Source organism: Lissotriton helveticus, chromosome 3_2 (assembly GCF_964261635.1).
Source record: "Lissotriton helveticus chromosome 3_2, aLisHel1.1, whole genome shotgun sequence".
Taxonomy (NCBI): Eukaryota; Metazoa; Chordata; class Amphibia; order Caudata; family Salamandridae; genus Lissotriton; species Lissotriton helveticus.
The window spans coordinates 126,086,826-126,110,823 of NC_136062.1; the positions used below are offsets into that span (position 1 = coordinate 126,086,826).

Consider the following 23,998-nt stretch of genomic DNA (forward strand, 5'->3'; position numbering starts at 1 on the left):
TAGCTACCTGGATAGGAACTCACTGGAAACTCACCAGCAAATTGAGGTGAGCTTCAAGGAACAAGGTGGGAATTGGTCTGGTATCTTGGTTGTTGTTTTGCCCCTGTCCACTCTGGTATCATACTTCTCGCTGGATACAACATATTTAAATCTATGTTTGCAGCCTTCAGTGAAACCATTTGGGTACTGACTGACCTCTGGGGAGCTATAAGTCAGCAGCCCTGAATGTGCTTTGGGGAATCTCCGCTGAGCCTAGTACCCCAAATTGACTTTGATTTTTAAAGACTTCTTTTTTGTTCTCCCTCTGCTAACAGTAGTCAGTTAATACGTCTGTTGTGAGGAGGTGAGCTAGCTATCTGCTAGATTAAACAGTTAGCCTGTAATGCAGCAGCATTTGTTTTCAACAAACTAAGCCCAGAGTAAGCTGCTCTGTCTTGTTTGGCTTTGTGGTCTGCCTTGCTGCTTACCAATACTCAGGGGCGTAACACAGGCCCACGCAGCCCCCGCGGTGCGGGGGGGTGGGCTCCAGCTCCAAGGGGCCCCCACGGCACTGCACTGTGGCCGGAGAGCTCCTGATTGAGCCCGGAGGGGGCCCCACTAAGTACCGTGCAGGGAGGCCCCCTCACTTTTCGTTACGCCAGTGCCAATACTGTGTGTCTTTATTGTATTGTAATTGCATTTGTATATCGCTTACTACCCCTGACGAGGCATCAAATCGCTTTTTTGGCAAGTAGCACACTACTCCGGGACCCATAGAGGATTAGTGCTGAATTAGTATAGTGAAACATGCAATAATCCTGAATTGGAAATTTTTAAAGCTGTACACTCATTTATTTGACCTGTGCATCTCTGCAATCTCTGCAACAAAACTTTTTTTAAATGTCTTTAAAAATCCCTTCTGCTGTGGTGTCTTTTAATTTTCACTGCTGTTGTTGGATTGGAGGTTGGCAGCTCCTGTTTCCTGTATAGGAAGAAATACTGGGGGTGTGTTGTGTTGTGTGCTGTTATGGGTGGCCATTTATATTCACCTGAGCTTGATAGTCGCCTTTCAGGTGCATTTAAGCAAATGAAACTCAAAAATCATCAGCTAGGCAAGGAAGCATGATGTATCCAAAGGGGGCTCCACGTCATCGGATAGCCACTGGATGAGGTCTCTGTGAAGCAACAGACCTTTAGCGGTAAAGCAGTGAGCAGTAGAAATTTGAATTTCATGCCCAGAGAAGGTCACTTGCCAGCCAAATAGCTTTAGCGCCTTTTTGAAGGTCTGATTCTTCCAGCGGGGCAGGTTTGCAGTCTGTAGACAAAGAGGTTTTCAGAAGGGACGATACCCTTCCTGTAAGGTCCTGCTCAATTGCATTTACTGCTGCAGAAAAATTCAGAGTAAAGCAACCTAAACCTTTGGCCCAAGGGCAAAGCTCCTTCATCTGACGGGCTTCGTAAGTTGGTCCTGATCCTCTTCTTAGGGGTGAGTGAGTAATATTTAAACGAAAGCTTTAGGTCTGTCAAAAGAGGTTATTTTACAGGTCAAATGTTACATTGTAAAACTGCATTATCAGGCTACACATCGTAGGCCTGTTGTCATAATTACACTGCCACTGTAGTGGATTGCACAATAGGTGCTGCAATCCACTTGTGCCCTTTAACCTATCAGCCCTCTGTACTCTTTGGTACTAAATACTAAGTACTATTTGGTAAGTTAAGTAAGACAATCAGGGCTATGCCAGTCTCATCAAGCTGAAAGGGGGGGGCTACTGCACTTTACCCCTGGTTAACAGCGGTTTAAGTGCTCAGAGTTCTACAGCCAGCAAAAACAGAGAAGACAGAAATCTTCAGGTACACCACGCACAAGATGTTGATTTCCAACAATTCTGTTTTTAAGTATATGAAGGCCTCAGTGAATTCAATAGACAGGCCATCTTCCAAACATGTTACATGTGAGTCAACTCTATATATTAACCACACAAATAACCCTTATTAATAAAAATAGGAGTGCATTTGTTGCAGCTCCATGTATTGTCTGCACATGTATCTCGCATCTGGAAAGAAAAAAGAACTAGGAGATTGCACAATTGCAAATCCTAGCAACAATACTTGTGTGCAAATACACTTCAATTTGTATTAGCTACTGGTACATAAGGGATAATCTTCTCAAGGACTTACAGCAGATCAACAGGGCTTGGTGCTGTTAGTGTTTTGGAGGTGTCTACAGGTCAATCCTTTTTTGTCTCGTCAAGGGTGTTTCTAGCTCAAAAGATCCTCATTGAGGCATCACACATCAGACTGTTCTATGCATAGGTGCTCAGAGACACAAACTGATTGGGGAAGAATTGACTGTAGAGGCAAATAACCAGCTTAGATTTTTGTTCTGCAAGTTATTTCCCGTCTGGCAGCTACCCATTTGTCATGTCTAACTCTAGGTTGGCTTTGCTCCCTACATTCATAATTTCTAAATTAATTAAAAAAACATGTCCAGCAATTATGGCATTAGAAATAGGAGTATTTTCACCCCCCATTTTCACACGCCTCCAATAAGGTTGCTCACGATATCCCTGAGAAAAGAAGTACTTTAGAGGCAACTGGAAAGGCTGTTCCCCAGAAGACATCCCCTTTTGTTGTGTTGTGTCCTCTTCTCTCTCTCATTGTCACGTCGGTTGGCTAAGTCTGAATTTGGAAGCAGAAGGGTTGCAGAGCCAAGTTCCGACCAGCCCTACATTTTTTAGGCCATTAAACTGGATTTGTAGAGTATGTTCTGTTCCTTTCAAAAGACTGTATTTGCATATTATACTTTGTAACCTATTCCTGTTCTATGCATCCTATACACATGTTTGATGTTTGCCAACAAAGGCAAATGTGCTAACAAGTGTATATTTCACACCTGTAAAACACTGTATTTCTATTCATTCTTTTAATTTCAGGTTGAGTTACTAAGAAAGAAGATACAACACAAAGACCTGCTCATCCAGCAGCTTTTAGAACGAGTAGCACTTCTTGAAGGGGAGGTAAGACATATCAAGGTTACTTAGAAACGGGCGTTTTTGAATCCTAATCTGTCAGGCTGAATTGTAACTACAGTGAACCATATTGCACCTAGAATTATTGTACAATGTGTGTTTTGTGTGCTTTTATTTCTTGTGCAAATTCACAGAACTGGCTACCATGAAAAGTTATCATTTATTGAAAATGTAGGTAGTCATGTGGCAGTGAAATCGTTTCCAGTGTATATTCATGGAAGAATCTTGCTTCAGAATCAATCAACAACACGGCGGCTGCCGGATAATTGTGTTATGCCAGATTGACACATGTTTATTGACACTGCTCATTGCAGTGAGATCCGGCCTCGCGGGCTCTGCTTTTGTCATGGTGCGGATCTGTGACATTTGACAGTTCCAGCTAATAACAGGAGACCACAAATTATTAATATATTTTTTACATCTTTCTGTGTAGAGAAGTTCCCCACCTAATTTGTAGAGACTACTTTCATTTTCGTCTTTGCTAACATGCTACAAATCTGTTTTTTTTCTCCTCACTGTTGAATTCGGTAAGTTTCCTGTAACGTGCATTTGCTCTCTTCGTTGCTTTTCATCTGATCTTTCAACTAAACGTCCTGATTAAAATCTATGTCTAGTTTGTTGATGGCACTTAAGAAAAATAGTTTGAATCATGCCTTCTAGGCTAGTGGCTAACTTGTTTAAAAAGAGACAAACTCTGCGCACCATTGCACATCCCGCACCCCAACCATCAATACTCCTAGTTAGTCCACTAGTACCATTGCTGCACACGTTAGTAGATGTTTTAAAAAGAACAGGTACAGTAAGAACTAGTGTTTCTTTCGCAAGATCTTTTTCAGAAACTCCGTACGAAATGGTGCATTTTAAAACAAACTGGGGCAGTAATATTGCTATTCCTCAAAAATGCAGACCGTTAGTGGTAAACTATGCAACTGGGGCGAAACCGTTCCTGGGTTACTTGTATTCCGGTTCAGTGAAGACCCGGATGAGCAGTACAGACTGGACTATTCCCATGGGGAACAGGGTCAAGACTGAATTTCAGATGTCTGTATCCAAACACGGGTGGCATGGTGAGCAAACGAACGAAGTGTTGCACTGCTACCCCGAGCGATGGCCAGTGGTTCGACTTATTGTAAGCAGCCTCCCAGCACCTTTTGCATATTTTATTTTGTAGCACATGCAATATGAATACAAGAATTGTGTTGACATAATTTTTTTTTGGGGGGGGGCGTGGGGGCCGCCACTGTACTGTCACAGAAAATAAATATTACTTGTGTGCGTTTAGGTTACTGATCGTGGGCGTCAGTTCACTAAATTGTCTGGGGTAGCAGAAGTGAAGTTATGCACCCTATAAATCCCAAAATATTTCAGGTTTTGACATTTATTTGTCCTTTATCTCCACATAAATATTTAATTTGCGAAGAGGTAGAACAAAGAGAAACCAGCATTGGCAAAGCCACTAGGTTTCATCTATGCAAGAGCTAGTAGCTTTGGCAATCTGTTTTAGCTATTTTGTACACCATTGTGGCTGCTGTTTAACATGGCTAAATGTTAGTGGCATAGAGGAAAGGGGCATGGAGTGGAGTGTCATGAAGTGGGGTGGCATGGAGTGTTGTGGATGGAGTAGAGCTTTGTAGTGTGGAGTGAGTGGCGTGGAGTGGCGTATTGTGTTAGAGTAGAGTGTTGTGGGGTGTAATAAAGTGGCATAGAGGGAATTGCATACAGTGTAGTAGAGTCATGAAGTAGGATGTTGTAGAGTGAAGTAGAGTGGCGTGGAGGGAGTAGAGTGGCGTAGGTTAGAGTAGAGTTGCGTGGATTGAAGTAAAGTGGTGTGGAGTTATTTACAGTATCCTTGTGTAAAATGTTATGTGAGGAGTAGAGTGCAGGGCATAGAGGAGCGTAGAGTGCAGTGGAGTAGAGTATAATAAAGTGGAGTGGAGTATTGTGGAGTGGCCGTGGAGGGAGTAGAGTGTCATAGATTGAAGGGACATAGAGTGAAACAGCGTGTCATAGAGTAGAGTGTTGTAGAGTAGCATAGTCTCGTAAAGTGGAGTGACATAGAGTAAAGTAAAATGGCATGGAGTGGCGTAGACAGATTTGCATACAGTGGAGTAGAGTGGGGGGCGTAGAGTGGAGCAGAGCATTGTAGAGTGGAGTAAGGTGGTATAGAGTAGAGTACATTGTCGTAGAGTGGAGTGTCATACAATGGAGTGCCGTAGAGTTGAGTGGAGTGGCAAAAAGTGGAGTAATATTAAAGACTGGAGTGGCGTACAGTGTGGAGAAGAGGGTCATAGAGTGGAGCGGCATAGAGTGTCATGGAGTAGAGTGGAGAAGTGCGTCATAGAATGAAGTGGAATTGAGTGGCATAGAAGGAGTTGCAAAGAGGGTCTTTGTGTGGCATAGAATGGAGTAGAGTTTTGTTGAGTGTAGTGACACAGAGTGGACTGGAGTACAGTGGGGTGGTGTAGCCCATAGCATCATGTCTAAACCAGCATTGGCATAGCCAATAGGTCTCGCCTTTGGGACCTTATAAGTTTTTAGCCATGCAGCACATTATCACCCACCGGGCAGATTTCTGTAATGGAACTAGTACTCTTAAATTAAACTAGTATCTTACTGGAGTGTCTATTTCTTTTTTTTCCCCCAGCATAAAAAAGGCATACGCTTTCCATTTACAGTAGAGCTCCTCAAACGTTGTTGGCAACACGACTTCGCTTTCCCTTAGCAAAGATGACCATTCATAAGAACCAGTTAGGAAAAGTGAAAAAGGAGATAACACCACCAAATTGTTACCGTTACACTGTGCATAGCAGGTACTACACGGCAGCAACATATTTTTGCGACTCAACTCCGCCTACACCGTTAGTCCAATTAGGCTCTTAACTGTACCGTAGGAAACTGGATTTACATAATCTATCATAATGTACTGACTTTAAAGCACTCCAGTGAAATCCTCAAAACGACTTAAGTCGTCCTTTGGCTCTATTACGATAGGGCTTCCAAAATATATATTTTTTTGCTCATTCTGTTTCCAACTGAATTTAGGAGTTTTGTTTTTAAAAGCCATTTAGTGGGAACCTTATACTCCTTAAGCTTTTTGAGAACTATTATTGAGTGTGTTTTTCACGCTTAATGTCATCAATCCGAGGAACAAACCCCAAGTAGATGTAGGCCCAAGCGTGTTACGTAATTAGGTGTGTAAATATCCGCGCACAAAGAAATAGCCCCTTTCACGTTCACTGGCCCAGGCCCGGCTCTGAACTCTGCCGGTCAGTTAATCACTCTCTAAGAGATAGAGTGAGTGAATGGTGCCGCCAGGACAGCTGGACAGGGTGGAGGCTTGGGGGACGGGGGGGTCGCTTGAGAGAATGCATTTACCAGAGAGAGCTTCGCAGGGACGCTAACAAAAGCTAGAAAGAGGGCTGGGCGAGAGCAGGAAGGCGCTCGGCAGGGGTGGGCAGCAGGTCTCGGGTACGAAGGGAGAGGCAGGAACTGAGAATGTGCTAAACGGAAGAGTTAGTGGGAGGAGAGAAACAAGAAGGCAACTGGGAGCAATTAATTAGATGCGTTGTTTGTGTCTATTGGATAATGCACTCACGTTCTGCAGAATTGCTTCAAACATAAATTGCCAATGAGCACATTTATTCAAATGGAGAGGGCAGCAAAAGGCAACAACAGCGCAGACCGAGAGAGTAAGCAAGGGTTAAAGCAAGAGGCAATCTAGACACTGTGTTAAATTACTCACACAGGGACACTCTCTCAGGCTGCCTCTGTCTGTCTGACTAAGAGCGCTGCGTGTTTGATAGTCCTGAAGCCGGGACTGGTGTGCTTAGGTGAATGTAAAAATCATCACTTTTTAAATACCACTGTAATTAATTCGTTTTGGCACAAAGTTTACTTTTTAAAAACTTCCTGATTGCTAGGATCTATTTACTCTTCACTGCCACTTAGCGCCTACCTGTTTAGGCATCTTGCCCCATTGCAGCCGAGTAGACGCTGCCGGGGGTCTGACTCGCTTCTGCATCCGCCATCTTGGGGGTGAATTTTGCGAGCGGTCCAGTGTTCGGCCCCTCCGTCAACCAAAAGTACAAAATGGCCCCCCCCTTACAGGGAGCGCAGCGGACTGGCGCAGCGTGCGCGCCGGCGGTGCGCCGAAGGCGCGCCAAAGGCAAGCCCGTCTGCGCCCGTCCGCGCTAGCTCCGTGCCTAGCGCCGGAAATTATGGCCATTTTCATAAAACCCTAAAATTCCAATACTCAAGCACTCAGCTGCTAGAGCTGAACCAACATCCCTGTAAACCTACGCAAAGAGCAAATCCAGCAGATCTCTCTTCTACATCTTGCTGCGCCTTCTGTGGCCGGCTGATGCTCAATAATCTCCCTCCCAACTCCACAAACTATGCGTCTTACCTCTAGCTAGAAGTGATTGCCCCGCTACCAATACTTATCTGCTGGCCAACAATAATAATCATAACTGCGAATCTAGCCGCTCGGTGAGCGGAAAAAGATCGCTAAAGTGCATTCTGCTGAACACTAGATCCATGGTCAAACAAACATGAAATTTCAGCCCTCATTACAGACCATGCCGTTGATCTAATGTTTTTAACAGAAACATGGGCATCTGAGGCCTCAGGACCGGACTGGAATGACGCAGTTCCAGAAGGATACCTTGTAGAATTTATAAATCGGTCAGGAGCAGTGGGGGGTGGTATTGGGATTATATATAAATCCCATCTAAAAGTACTCTCACTACCAGAGCTGGGTCTAGAAGCAGAAGCCATGAGCTTTAAAATGAAAAATAATAATTGCCCAATACTTACAGGCCTGCTTGTGTATCGGTTTCCCGGCTTAAGAGCACCGTTTATTAGAGCACTACACAATTTTCTAGAATCTACATCTGACTCTACCACCTATACTATCCTGGGCGACTTTAATTTTCATTTAGAAGCAAACAATGACCCTGATTCGGCCACTCTTAACGGACAATCTTCTTAGCTTTGGAATGACTCCGCTAATTTCAGGCCCCACCCATACGGCGTGTCATACCCTTGATGGCATTTTCACAAACAATAGCCTTATTAAGGCTATCTCGGTCCAAGCAGTCCCCTGGTCTGATCATAGTGCCATCTTTTTTAACCTGCCTCAGAATATCCTACCAAACCACCGAAGGGGCCTCACACTTCCTGAAAAAACACGCCCCTGGAACAAACTTGAGCCTGTCCTTCAGGCTGACTCACTTGCAAATAACCCTCCTGCTCTCTGAACTGGTAACACCAACATGGGAGCGATCAAATTTCAAAATTGGATCAGTCAGGCAGTCGATCAATTGGCGCCTGTTGAAATAAAAAAAAGTTAGAAGGCGATCTGCAACTGCGCTGTGGTACTCCGCAGAGGTGAAGCACATAAAAATGAAATGTCGACAACTTGAGCGGTTGTGGCGTTCGGATTATAGTGCTCAAAATAAATCGGCATATACCAAAGCCCTGCAGGAATATAAGACAGCAATAGTTCAGGCCAAATCAGTATATTTTACAAATAAAATTCAGGCAGCCTCTAGCACTACTAAAGAACTATTTAGAACTGTCACCCATTTGACTAAGAGCCCCCGCGATACTGCCTTTAGCCCTGACCAGAATCTCGTTACTAATATTGCAACCTTTTTCCAGCAAAAGGTTCAGATAGTTTACGATGATCTTAGCTCATCTGCACTAACTATGCTCAACGTTAACAATGACACTGCCCCCCTGACTGGGTCCAGCTACTCCTGCTTTCCCTTATTAGAGGAGACACAGGTGACAGACCTAATTACACAGATGAAGTCAGGGTCCCCATTAGATCCATGTCCGCCACGCATACTACACATGATTCCGCAGACGGTGTCAGCTGTCCTGACCCCCTTGATAAATAATATTATCACGTCTGGTGACTTTCCCAGCAGCTGGAAAAAAGCCTGCATTCGACCGATCCTCAAGAAGGACTCGTTAGATCCTACGGTACTCAAGCACTACCGCCCAATATCCTGCCTACCCTTGCCAGCTAAGATTCTGGAAAAAAGCCATAAATCAAGAAATGATGCGGTATGTTGACCACAACAAGCTCCTAGACCCCTCTCAACATGGCTTTCGCCCCTTCCATTCAACAGAGTCTGCCCTGATCATGGCAACCGAAAACATTCGAAGGAAAATGGACGAGGGTGGTAGAACGGCCCTGATCTTACTAGATCTTACAGCGGCGTTCGATACCGTGAACCACTCGATTCTATTAAACAGACTAAAAACTCTAGGCTTTACTGGTACTGCTCTAACTCTTCTCACATCCTTTTTGGATTCTCGAATCCAACAAGTACACTGGGAAGGTTTTCAATTTGATGAATTCTCCCTCCCAGGCGGGGTCCCTCAGGGCTCCGCGCTATCGCCCACCCTGTTTAATTTATATGTTACCCCCTTAGCTGCCTTAATTCAATCTCATGGCCTGCAATTAGTATCTTACGCAGATGACACTCAAATTATAGTGTCAGTATCCCAGTCCATTGAAGCCACGGCAGAGTGTTTTAAGAACTGCCTTCTTGATGTAAAAAACTGGATGAGCTGTAATTTCTTAAAATTAAATAAGGACTAAACCGAGATAATCGAATTCGGTCTGAAATTGTCCATCTGGAACGATCTTTGGTGGCCTCCGGAGGCAGGCGCTTGTCCTAGTCCTACAGACAAGGTTAGAAATTTTGGCTTCTTGGTGGATAAAGATCTCTCCTGTAAAGCGCAGATTAACCAGGTTACTTCCACCTGCTTCTACACCATTAAGGTTCTTAGGAAAGTTCTACCCTACATCCCTCCAACGCTAAAAAAACTGTAATGGGTGCACTGGTAATGTCCCGAGTGGACTATTGCAACTCACTCTACCTGGGCACAGGAGAAAAACAACTAAATAAACTTCAGGCAATCCAAAATGCCGCAGCCAGGGTTCTGTTAAATCTACCCTACCGCCACCCAACGTCCAAAGCCATCAAGGAACTTCACTGGCTCCCAGTCAGATCCAGAATACAGTTTAAGGCCCTCTGTCTGGTCCACAAATCTTTGTACGGCACGGGACCAGACGACCTGTCCAAACTCCTCCCTCGATATGTGCCATCGCGTACGTTAAGGTCAGCCAGTCATGATCTGGTATATCAGCCAAGAATAAGAAGAATGCGATGGGGCGGCAGGTCCTTTTCGTATCAAGCTTCCAGACTATGGAACTCTCTGCCCCCTGCTCTGCGCTCACTGAAAACCTGGCTTTTCTCCTCACATTAAGATCTGCACTCACCGCTCTCCTTGTCACTGCAGCGCCAAGACGCCCCGGCATTCGAGCACTTTATAAGTACTTCAGTCAGTCAGTCTCGAATGCCTGTATTGAGAAGAGCGCAGTCTGCATTGGTTTCTGTGCTGCAGGTATATATTACATTGGCCTGATGTTTGTTACTGGGCTTTGGTGCACTAGCACTGGTGTCTGCTCTGAAGGTTTATAGCCCATTGGTCTGGTGCAGTGGTCTGCTGTTTTACTGGGTTTTGCTACACCAGCATTGATGCCTGCGCTGCAGGTATATATTACATTGGTCTGATGTCTGTTACAGGGTTTTGCTGCACTGTTGTCTGCTCTGAATGTTTATATTCTATTCGTCTGGTGTTTTAGTGGGTTTTGCTGCACCACTCACCCTGGTGTCTATATTACATTGGCCTGATGTGTGTTAAGGGGCTTTGGTGCACTAGCATTGGTGTCTGCTCTGCAGATTTATAGTCCATTGGTCTGGAGTTTTACTGGTTTTTGCTGCACTAGTACCGGTGTCTGCATTGAATGCGCTTTAAATACTGGATTAATCTACCCTCGTGAGCCAGATCGCCACATAGCGCTTCATTACCTGCTCGATTGTGCTGATTAGCATATTAGCGTAGCGGTAGTCTCCCATAGCGCGCTGCAACGCTCTGCTTTGTTTGTGCTTCCTGCATTTAACTTTGTGCCTGATTGTGTCTTGTGCCGGTCCCACTAGCATTGTCATAGCGTTTTACACACTTTGAGCCCCAACCCTGCATTGATTTTGGCTGACTGCCATCTTGTTTTGGTTGTTGTTGTTTAGCCTTCCCTCCCCGGCTCTCCACCCCGCCTCCCGCCTCCCAGCTGCTCCGCCCTCCCACAGATCGTCAGGCTCGGCTCCTCCACTAGACCACTGTGACCGTCCTGACTCATCAGAAGCGGTCGCTCCTCCTCACGCTGCTCCCCGTCCTGCATACTGGTATCGTGACTACAAGACCACTGCCTGCATTGAATGCGCTTTAAATACTGAATTAATCTACCCTCGTGAGCCAGATCGCCACATAGCGCTTCATTACCTGCTCGATTGTGCTGATTAGCATATTAGCGTAGCGCTAGTCTCCCATAGCGCGCTGCAACGCTCTGCTTTGTTTGTGCTGCCTGCATTTAACTTTGTGCCTGATTGTGTCTTGTGCCGGTCCCACTAGCATTGTCATAGCGTTTTACACACTTTGAGCCCCAACCCTGCATTGATTTTGGCTGACTGCCATCTTGTTTTGGTTGTTGTTGTTTAGCCTTCCCTCCCCGGCTCTCCACCCCGCCTCCCGCCTCCCAGCTGCTCCGCCCTCGCCCCTCCCCTCCACTCTCCGCATATTACAGATGCTTTTTCGCGCAGCGTTCACGCGCAGCGGTCGAGCCCCATGCGCGCCGAAGGTGCGCCAAAGGTAAGCCCATCCGCGCCTGGACCGCGCCCAGCTCCAGACTCCCCTGGCCCCCGCAAACCGCACTCCTCCCGCATTACGTACAACGCCGCCACCCTCTTTGCCCTTAACCCCGGACGCACACCACAATGCTACGAAGCTGCCCCAGGACGTACACACGGTCCCTTCGCCTGCCACTCCTGCAAGTTCGCCTGCATCAAGACCCCCACCAAACTCACAAACTCCAAACACAGCTCCGACCCTAACCACCTGAAGTGCATCCTGCTAAACACCCGCTCGATCCACAGACACGCCACTGAACTCTGGGACCTACTCGACACTGCTTCACCGGATATCGCCTTCCTTACAGAAACATGGATGAACGCCTCTTCAGCGCCCGACATCGCCATAGCCATCCCGGACACCTACAAGATCATCCGAAAAGACAGCACCAACCAAACAGGAGGAGGCATCGCCATCGTCCATAAGAACACCATCAGAATCACGACCAGCCTCGATGATAACCTTGCAACCGCCGAACACCTACACTTTCAGATCCACTCCGACCCCAGGACCACACTTAGAGGCACCCTCATCTACAGACCACCAGGAACCCGTAAACAATTCAGCGAAGACATCACTGACTTCATCAGCTCACATACCCTCGCCTCCGAGAACTACATTCTACTGGGAGACCTCAACTTTCACCTGGAAAAGAAAAACGACAGCAACACCACCACCCTTCTGGACAACCTGGCCAATCTTGGTCTCAAACAACTTGTTGACACCCCCACCCATATAGCCGGACATGCGCTCGACCCAATCTTCACCTCCAGCAAGCACATCTCCTTCGATCACACCACAGCTCTCCATTGGACGGACCACAGCTGTGTTCACTTCAGCTACAAAACTACCTCGACCCACAACCCCCCACAACCTATTCCTCGAAGAAACTGGAACAAAATCACCACCGACCAACTCCTCACATCGCTCAAACAAAACCCTCCCTCCCTCTCATCAGACCCAAACCAAGCGGCCACCAAACTCAAACAATGGATCACCCACAGCGCTGACGAACTAGCACCCTTGAAAAACCACCAAACCGGGTAGCAAAAAGGCCCCCTGGTTCAACGAGGACCTCAAGAAATCCAAGAAACTATGCCGTACTCTCGAGAAAACATGGAGAAAAAACCCAACCACTGACAACCTGACCACCTTCAAGACAGCCACCCGCAAACACCACCAATTGATCCGATCTACCAAGAAATCAGCTTTCAAGGATCGACTCGACAACAACGCCCAAAACAGCAAGGAACTATTCAACATCGTCAAAGAATTTACCAACCCCACCACAGCCTCAAACGACATTACTCCCTCCCAAGAACTCTGCGACTCTTTATCCTCTTTCTTCTACAACAAAATCGCCGACATACATAACAGCTTTGAGAACATTTCCAAAGAACAGTCCACTCCACCCACCTCCGAACCCAAACCGCCCTCTAACATCCTTAATGCATGGAATCCAATCACCACTGAAGACACCATCCGCCTAATGAACTCCATCCACTCAGGCTCGCCAACCGACCACTGTCCCCACCACATCTTCAACAAAGCAGACTCCATCATCGCTCCCCATCTCCGTAATGTCATCAACTGCTCCTTCAACTCCGCTACCTTCCCAGAAAGCTGGAAACACGCCGAACTCAACGCCCTCTTGAAGAAACCCACAGCGGACCCCTCTGAACTTAAGAACTACCGCCCCATCTCCCTCCTCCCATTCCCTGCCAAAGTCATTGAGAAAGCCGTCAATAGACAGCTCGCCGCCTTCCTTGAATCCAACAACTCCCTCGACTCCTCACAGTCCGGCTTTCGGGCCAAACACAGCACCGAAACCGCCCTTATTGCAGCGACAGACGACATCCGAACACAACTGGACAACGGAGAAACAGTTGCCCTCATCCTACTCGACCTCTCCGCCGCCTTCGACACAGTCTGTCATAGCACCCTCATACAACGCCTCAGCAACATCGGCATACAAGGAAAAGCCTTGGACTGGATCATCTCGTTCCTCGCCGAGAGAACCCAGAGAGTCCGACTCCCCCCATTTAAATCAGAGGCCACCGAAGTCATCTGCGGAGTACCACAAGGATCATCACTCAGTCCCACCCTCTTCAATGTTTACATGAGTCCCCTCGCATCCATCGCGCGACAACACAAACTTAACATCATCTCTTACGCTGACGACACCCAGCTGATCCTTTCCCTTACCAAAGACCCTAACACCGCCAAAACCAATCTTCATGAAGCAATGAAAGAAGTAGCCGAATGGATGAAAAACAGCCGCCTAAAACTTAACTCAGACAAAACAGAAGTCCTCATCCTAGGATCATCCCCCTCTGCCTGGGACGACTCATGGTGGCCATCGGCCCTGGGCACGGCACCCATACCCACAGACCACGCACGTAACCTAGGCTTCATCCTAGACTCCTCCCTCTCGATGACCAGACAAGTCAACGCCGTCTCATCCTCCTGCTTCAACGTACTTCGTATGCTCAAAAAAATCTTTTGTTGGATCCCCACCGAAACAAGAAAGACTGTCACCCACGCACTGGTCACTAGCCGTCTGGACTATGGAAACACCCTCTACGCCGGAACCACATCCAAATTACAGAACAAAACTCCAACGCATCCAAAATGCATCAGCCAGACTCATATTGGACATCCCGCGCCAAGCTCACATTACCGGTTACCTGAAAGACCTCCACTGGCTTCCCGTCAACAAGAGAATAACGTTCCGTCTCCTCCCCCACGCACGCAAGGCCCTCTACAAACTAGGACCCGAATGCCTCAACACACGACTGTCCTTCTACACACCGACCCGCCAACTAAGATCCTCCAAGCCCTCGCCGCAGTTCCGCGCATCCACAGATCCACCATGGGAGGAAGATCTTTCTCCTACTTGGCGGCCAAAACCTGGAATTCTCTCCCCACTCAGCTCCGACTTACCCAGAACCACATTTCCTTCAGGAAGGATCTTAAAACCTGGCTATTCGATAAATAATGCACCCCCTCCCCCAAGCGCCTTGAGACCCTCTGGGTGAGTAGTGCGCTATACAAATTCCTGAACTTGAACTTGCTCTGCAGGTATACATGCCTTAGAATGAATACATTTATTTGTGGTTACTCAAAATCATTAAAATAGTACAACAAAATAGAGAAGAACATTCCTTTATTTCCAAAAAAAAGAAAAACTTAATTAGCTAAAAACATAAACATTATTAAAATCTAAAGTTCATTAGTTCATTTGTATTCACCCATCAATCTTGCCTGGTCTCAATGGGATGGACTATTAAGTCTCGGTGGTGTGAGAGATCAGTGCAGTTACTGGTCCAGTTACCTAACTGGGGGATTCCATCAATTTCTGGCATGACTGTTGTATAAATTTGCCGAACATAGCAATATCTTTCACTGTTTCCAGTGTAAACAGGTGATAAACAGCCTCCTTTGTGGATCTGATCCCTTTTTGTAGTAAGATTGGCTTAAGGTAAAGATTACGCTCAGAACACAAGACCGGGCACCAAAATAAGATGTGGGCAAAACTCTCATGTTTATATTTGCATAGCCGACACTCCGAGTACCCCATCTGTATCAACCTAGAGGGGTATAGTTCTTTAAGGGGGAGAGGATGTAATCTGAACATCACAATCCTGTTTAGGGCTGGTCTTCCCACCGCCTGGGTAAGATGGAGTTTGGAATTGTGTTCTGTATGTGGGAGGCTTTGGGTCTCATGGAAGCCTCTTATTTCCAATGATTCCAGGTCAGATAAATAAATGCCTTTGGTCTGGTGTCTGTTACCTTGTTTTGCTGCACTCGCCCTGGTGTCTCCTCTGCAGTTTTATAGTCCATTGATCTGGTGCAGTGATCTGGTGTTTTACTGGGTTTTGCTTCAACAGTATTGGTGTCAGCGCTGCAGGTGTAGCTTACATTGGTCTGATGTCTGGGTTACGCTGCACTGATGTCTGCTGTGCAGGTTTAAATGCCTTTGGTCTGGTGCCTCTTACCTTGTTTTGCTGCACTCGCCCTGGTGTCTTCTCTGCAAGTTTACATTCCATTGGTATGGTGTCGGTGGCAGGGTTTTGCTGCACTAGCACTGGTGTCTGCCCTGCATTATCGTGTTCTACTGGTTCCGGTATCTGTTCCTGAAGCGCAGCCATGTTGCCTCTCTCACCTGGTAGTTTCGGGCTCGTTCTAGTGCACCACTTACAGAGCACATACTTACGACCAAGTTCAATGCTCTATTGCACTCGGTTCTCCGGTGTGCAATAGAGCATTGAACAGTCCATGGACTCTTGCAGGACTCCATCTATCAAATGTCTATGCTTCTGGTATTTTGCAGTGAGATAATTGCGTGTGTGTGTTGCTTTGCTGTTGAAGCGCGTCAGCAGTAGCAATTAGTAGAAAACAGCTATACAATATAGTACTAGTACTATACAACTGTGCTCTAGCTTTGAACCCATGCTTTCAGGGTGAGCCGTGTGTACGTGTTAAAAGCTCGTGCACTAGTACTGGTACACACAGTGACGCTCGATACATGTGGCTGCAAGCAGAGGAATGAGCAGAGTATGGATAGTGTCTGGAAGGCGCCGGGAGAGCTGTGTGGGTGGAGAGCTCTGGAACCCAAGAGCAGGCCGGGCCGGGTCCTTGCCTCGCACTCAAGGGAGGTCCAGGATAACGGGCTCCTTGAATTGGCAGCGGCTCTGCAGGGACTCGCTGGATGCTGCGTGGGTGCCAGGACTCCGTCTCTTCCTTTGATCTGGCCCCCGATGGTCCCTACCGGCTCACTGCAGATAGTGCTCTGCTGCCCCTAGGGATTAATGTGTAGAAGCCATCTCTGTCGGACAAAACCAGCGAGTAGCCTGTAAACACAGAGCAAGCAAGATGTTGGACCCAGAGTTATTCCTGATGTGGCAAGAAAATAAAAATAAAACACACCCACGCACACTCCCGCACACACTATTTGAGTTTGATGTTTTACTTGGCTGTTTATGCTTGAAAACTAAATGATTACGTTTGAGCCTGTATGGATGGATATGTGGGCGCAGCTTTGATGCTCAGTCCATACAGATGGCACCGCTGTTAGCTCCTGCAAGGTAAACGCCACACATGCACTAGGGCTCATTGGGAACAGTGCGTACATGCATCAGTTTTCCAAAAAGTCCTGAGCGATTCCAAGCGGCCCTCCAATGCAGCACTTACGGGCTGCGAAGGCGAGACTTAAAAATCATTGACAAACCAAATAGATGTCGTATAGGCAAAACCTATTGGCTTTGGCAATGCTTATTTCAGAACAATCGCTTTTGCTGACTGCGCATGCATGCTGCAGGTGAAACCTAAAAATGAAAGTACTGAGGACTTCTAAGCGCTCACAAGATCTGTAAACAAAGAAGCTGAAGGTCAGCGAAAAACGGGATTCTCTTAAAATCATACAATTTATTCAAAGAATGAAGCCAGGACTGGAAAACTCATCAGGTGACCAGTAGACCACATCTTTTAGTGCTGTTGTGCACAATGGTTCATCTGAGACAAAGGAGCACACAGAATGTGACAAATTTAAGTAAAACATTATTTTGTTATCCTTTCATGTCCCAAGTCACTGTTTAGATTAATGTTTGGTTTGCAGACTTTTTCTATGCTTTCCTATCTTTATTTTCTTGAACACCACGTTCTCCGAAAAGGCTGAACAAAAGTCATGGTACTCCATTTTTAATTATCATGATGCTGAGCAGACCTTATCAATGCCAAAAATGGCATATAACATTCTATGCACAGGCTGGTAAGTGGCAGGCAGTTGCACCACAACTAAATCATGGTTACTCTACTTTACCACAACAGAGGGAAGATGACCTGACGTAATGGCCAGACCTGCCAACTTTGGCGCAGGGGAGGTAACCGACTGAATGTCGTGTGACCAATTCCTCCTTGTACCTCCATTTCAACCTATGACCTCATTCCGCCACCTGACCCCACTCAAAGCACTCACTCTGTCCCAAGTCCACCCGATGTCTTCTGGTGACCCAATTCCTCCACCTCCTTCAACTATTCCGCATCTCCCTAAATTATCCCAAACCCCTAAACCTCACCTTTTCTATAAACACTCCTACCCAGTAGACCAGGCTATGCCCCCATAAAAGTCTTAAAATCCCCAGCTAGGCTCAAAAAGTAGGACTTTCATCTGCTCTAAGTGTATATACTGCCCTAAGAGGGGGGCATTAATACAAAGGTGTGCACAACGGAATGGGCTATGTTCCCCTTATTCCTACATCAACTGTATGCAAGTAGTTCATGGCACACATGCCACAAACAGAATCACCTCCAGATTAGCAAGTGACAATCATGCCCCTAACAGACTGTTCGATTCTACGTTTCCATGTACCTGGTCCCTTGATCAGATTGTGTTTGTACTACTTGCAGCTGCAGCACACACGCACACGCACACGCTCTCTCGCTCGCTCGCTCTCTCTCTCGCTCGCTCTCTCTCTCTCTCGCTTGCTCGCTCGCTCTCTCTCTCACTCGTCCCTACTTGTAAACATTCTTCACAAGGCAGGGCAAGTGGGGGACCTGGTAACTTTTCAAAACAGCTTTAAGGTAACAAACCGAAAGCTTTCCGTTTCCTTTCTCAAAAGCTTCTCAGTTGATTTTTAAAACTTTGTTCCAGGAAGCATGTGTGTTTTAATTAGGAATGTTTATATTAACCCGTCTCTAGAACAGAGAGTCATTAGTTGATTAACTGTCCAGCCTCGTTGTCTACCTATTTCAACAATTTGCCTCTTCAGATTTTATCATAATGGGCAATTTTAATTTAAAATTATAACAAAATACGCCCTTGCCCATGGATGTGCTGCCGATGTTAACTTACTCTGTGGCAGGTCTTTTGTCATGTGTACCATATATGTGGGCTTGCTTCTGATTACAGCTGGAGCAACATGTTATAAAATCAAACACGAGACAGGTTTTTGTTCAGCGCACATCGTGAACAATTTGAAGGTCCTCATATGTGACAATACAATGTATCCCCGTAGATGGTTTTGAATTGGTAGCGGCAAGACTGTTGCTAGTGCTCTGCTGTGACTTTCTTATGTAGTCATCTACGTTACGGGGTTCCCCAGACCTCTTGAAGCCTACCAAGCCAAAATGGTTTACACACATTTTATCAAAACCGCTATAATGATTATTCACAGGAAACACACTGGCTGAGGCAGTGTGAGAGGCTTGCTAGCACGTTGTGCACCTATGATATCTGCATTATCGGTTCTAGACCGGGAAACCGCATTAGTGCAGCAGGTAGAGTGGCACAGTGTACCTGGTGCGTTGGTGTGTAAACAGCCCTCTGCACAGAAGCATGGCAATCTTTCAGTTGCAAACCATATGGTGTGATTAATTTTCCTGCTTGCGTTGGGGCCCATGGATTGGCCTCTGGTTTGACCTCCTTGCAGGTGGATTAACCAAAACAAGTCTTTTTTTTTAACTTCATTTAAATTTTAAATCAACTGTACAGCGAATGAGGACTTGGAATTTACTGGCATGACATACAGCAAGCAAATACAATGAGTGTAGACAAATTTACGACGGCCTAAAAGTCAGGGCTACAAGAATGTGAACTAGGAATACTACAGCATCAACTGCACATGCATTCTCCAATTACATCGTCCGTAGTGATCTTACTCCCCAAAGGTGAGTAGGGACACTGTTTCCGACCCCAGCAGAACACTACAACAGACAAGGTCACACATATTGAGCACTACATGAGATCACACGGGTCATAAAGCAACTCACACGCTGAGCAAGTATAACAGTCTTCCCTGCCTGCCAAGAACCCACTCCTAAAGTAGCAACATCTTCCTCTTCCATTCTATTGTTTCACCCCTTCTAAGCGCCCCTGCAGCTCCACTCTGCCTATTCCTTAAAGATTAAGATTAAAGATTCAGCCCCCACCGAAATGTTTCTTTAGGCCCACGCCCGAAATTTGGCTCTAGTTGCGCCTCTGCTCCCTAATGACCCCTCACAAACCTTTTCCCTGCATTCCTTCAGTTCAATTACATGGGCACTTTTGTAAAAATGGCGGACTTTTTACAAAAGTGCCGATTTCGCGGGCACTTTTGTAAAAATCGCGCCATTTTTACAAAAGTGTCTATTTCGCGGTTTGCCGCGAAATCCTGGAGCGTCTGCCTAAGGCCTAAAACCCTGCACCCTAACTTACACTACCCTGACCCCCACACGCTGTCCCTTAACCCTTCCAATGCCCTAAAATCTACCCTGAGCCCCAAAAACTACTCCAACGACCCATTCCTCTACCACTGCCCTAAGGCCTAAAACCCTACACTACCCTGCCCCTTGCGCCCATCCCTTAAACTACCCCCACCACTGCCCTAAAACCTACCCCACCCTAAAAACGAACCCAAATACCCATTCCCCTCCCACTGCCATAAGGCCTAAATCCCTGCACCCTAATTTACACGACCCAACCTCCCTGCCCCTGCTCTTTCCCTTAAACTATCCCAACCCCTTCCACTGCCTTAAAACCTCCCCGACCTAAAAACAAACCCAACTACCTATTCCCCTCCCACTCACCTGAGGCCTAAGATCCTGCACCCTAACTTACACTACTCTGACCCCCTGCCCTCCCTGCGCTGTCCCTTACCACTCCAACCCCTTCCACTGCCCTAAAAACTACTCCGACCCCCTCCCAGCCCTAAAAAAACCAGCCCCACTTACCTCACCACGTCTTCGTCCTCCTTCCATCTTCACGCAGCTAGAGCACGCCCTACCTTAACCACGCATATCTGTGGTTACGACACAAGCGTGGTTAACGCAAGCATGAATAGAGCTTGCGTACTAAGAACGTTCAGGGTTCAGAACATGGTGTTCCAACTGTTTCCCCTACTTCTTTCAGGAGACACGTCGCCACATCCACACCAACAAATGGATAAAAAATAACACACTCTTGTACATATATTATGTGAATATGTGATAGACACTCTTCTGTTAGACTGCCTTGAGTCTCCAGCACCTTTGATTACCAAGTGCCTAGCAGCAGTTCTGATAGCATTTTTGCACGATAAACTAGTCAGCATTTTTTTTATTAATCCATTTATGTGAATATGGAATGGACTGGAAAGAAGCTGATCCAAGTTATAGCACAGCCGTTTGACACAGTGTTGTCCTGGGCATGAAGCCTACATTTTGGTTTACCAGGAGCTGTTTCAGCCATGCCACCCCACGGTCTCATATTCACAATGCACATCTGTTTGTGCCAGAAATCCTAATAAATATAATTGAGTGCGTGTGCGGAAGGTGGGGTAATTACCATGTAAAGAAACAAGGGGTAGGTTGAGTTAAAACTCGGAGAAGGCTCATCCTCCTTACTACATATGTGTTAAATCAAAGAGAGCCCTTCTGTAAAATTGGAAGAGGTTGTTTCTTTCCACTCGCAGGTCAGTTTTGGAAAACAGTGTTTCCTTTAACCCCTTAGCCACGGCGCAAATTCCACCACGGCGCTGGGGGGCTGGTGGGTGAGCGCGGCACTTCCACGCTCGTGACGGAACCACGCCGTCATGAGACATGGGCGGCATGTGCTCATGATGGCATGGTTCCGTCACAGCCCGCCCTTTCACTAATTCGCCCGCACAGGCGGGGAATCTGTGCCGCATGGGCGGAGCGGACGCAGCATGACGGAACCATGCCGTCATGAGCACACGCTGCCCGTGGCTCATGACGGCGTGGTTCCATCATGAGCAGGCAAAGGGTTAAATAAACCTCATCCACCAGGGTTTCTTCCCGTTCCGCTGCGGAATGGGGCATGCTACAACCTGCGAGCTACGAGGGAGCACTTTGGGTAGTAAAAGATCTATTTGAGGATGAAGTATATAAGAAAGAGAGTGGGAGGAAAAAATTCCACTCTTGTCTGTAGTTTCTAATGCTCTCATAAGGATCTGAGGCTCGCAGTCATTTCAGATGAGCTGAAATGGGTCACTACATGCATTTTCATGTAGTCATAATCATGTCAGAAGTCAAATCGTCACTTTCCTGCATGTCTTCATGTCATCACCACGCTAATTGCCATATTGAAACCCCCAAATCATTCCCTTTCTAGTCCTATAATGTTGACAAAAATGTAATGTTAAATGAAGACGAAACAGCAGATTATTTTTGCACTTTTCAAAATGTAATTCAATTTTAGCTGTTTGTCAGGCGGACTATATCATTTAAATAAAGAACATTTCCCCAAGACTGAGGTTTCTTTTAAACATAAACAGTGTTTCAAACTACAGTAAGTGTGTGTTGCATGTGATTGCTAAGCTTCGCACACATTACATTTCTTTTTTTGTGCTGTTTTTCCACTTTGTTCCGAATGGTTTTTCTTCCTCCTCTGAAATGTTTATGGTCCCCATATAGTGCCACGGTCCGGGTCATAAAACAGGGAGTTTACGGCCTTTATTGTTTATTACAGGAGGCCGAGGCAGCACTGCCACCGCTCAGTGATAGGACATGTGCTTTATGCTCAAAGTCTAGGTACACCAGGAATACAAAACTTGAACATTAAAATGTCTCTCTGTATCAGCGATGGAACATTGCAAAAACATCCTATACAAAACACACTCTTATATTAACGTTTACAGGATGCTTTTTATTTCAACTTTAAACTTAGTGCACGCTGAGCTTGCCCCTTATCGCTTTCGAATGAACGTCTGTGAAATGAATCTCTTAACTTTATTATATCGTTTTCAAATGGATTTTCATTAAATCACGCATAAAATACTTAACAAAAAGTCTACACAAATAACTATTAAATCTATATCGGCACATAATTCGGCATTTTAATGAATATCAAGACATGATTCGTGATTGAACACACAGCTGATTCGTTTTTAGTATTAGATATTGAGAATTGTAGAGTTGCCGCTCTAGTTGTTCACGCTACGTGACGACGTAGCGTGAACGGCGGCCATTTTGGATCGCGCTTTTCACAGCGCGATCATTCGTGTGTCGGAGCTGTGTGCAGTAACACGCTCGGCGCTCTGTGTGTTGGCGGACTTAATTTAAATAAATACTTGCCATCAACTGACAAGGTGTCTGCCTCATATATATAAGTATATCTTTACAATGGCGACGAGGAGACTCTGATCATGAAGAGGACCCACTGTAGAGGCATACTGGGCCCTGGGCATACCCACAGCACTCCTACTAGCCACACTGGCCGAGGAACAGGCCGGGTCACTGCAGGAGCTGAGGAGCACGCAGGGAGCACACAGAGCGAGGCAGAAGCGGCCCTTCTGGTGAGACCACATACAGGTAGTCCTACAAGGGGCGAAGAGGGGCACTACTGCGACGGACCACGTGCTAGCAGTCAGCTAGGTATCCCAGGCACCATATCCTGCTGGTCCACCCGGCCGGTCAGTAGCGCTGGCGGATCCAGGTGCCACAAGATTAAGAGAGATTCCCCTATGGCCTCATATTTTCATGTTCGACATAGTTCAAACTATAATTCATATTGGCAAAATCCCATTAGGCACCATAGATAACGAAAGAACTATTTTTTCATTAATTTCTTTTATTCTTTTACCTTTTTACACATAGGTTACTTTCACTTTTTTCCTTTTTTGTTGAATATTTTCATCATATAAACATCTAATAAATACTGTACATAATTCAAATATCAAAAACATATACAAACAATATTTTAGAAAAAGGGGGCCCTGTTAACCACACATACGACAATCACTCACTATTCATACATACTTGATAATCTTTCCCATTCAACATACAATCCAATCATACATATTCTGTGTTTGAGGTAGTCCAGATGGTTTGAATGACTAAATACGCCAGGTCTACGCGTTTCGGTGGATTGTAACCACCTTCTTCAGGACCAACAGATCTTCTCCCTTTAATTCTTGTGTGGGCAGGGTATCTATATCGTCTGATAGTAGATATTAATCGGGGATGCAGGATTTGTTTGAAGGCATCAATTCGGTCGAAGAGAATAATTTATATCCTTATATCAGAATGTAGATGGTCTTGCTTTCCAAGTACAAACTCTACTAAAGGGTCTGTTTCTTTTTTCTTTTTTCTTTTAAAATGCTAGCACGAGAACTTTGTCACCTCATCAGAAGGTCATTAGAGTGTCATAAGGAGGTCGTGAAGGCCTTGACGTATTTATGGATTAGTGTCCTATGTTCTCACCGAAAGGCTTTCACAGTAGAGCTGCACCCCTCAGATTTTTTCCCTTT

The 23,998-nt window shown here is 46.0% G+C and overlaps 1 protein-coding gene across 3 annotated transcripts in view; it reads left to right on the forward strand.

Annotated features, from left to right (window-relative positions):
- The window catches only part of MYZAP (myocardial zonula adherens protein), a 465,570-nt gene that overhangs the window by 316,052 nt on the left and 125,520 nt on the right, over nucleotides 1-23,998 (forward strand). For all 3 annotated transcript variants that reach the window (XM_078684913.1, XM_078684911.1, XM_078684912.1), the window contains exon 12: nucleotides 2,916-2,999. In XM_078684913.1, the coding sequence (XP_078541039.1) occupies nucleotides 2,916-2,999 (84 nt within the window). The remainder of the gene's footprint in view (nucleotides 1-2,915; nucleotides 3,000-23,998) is intronic.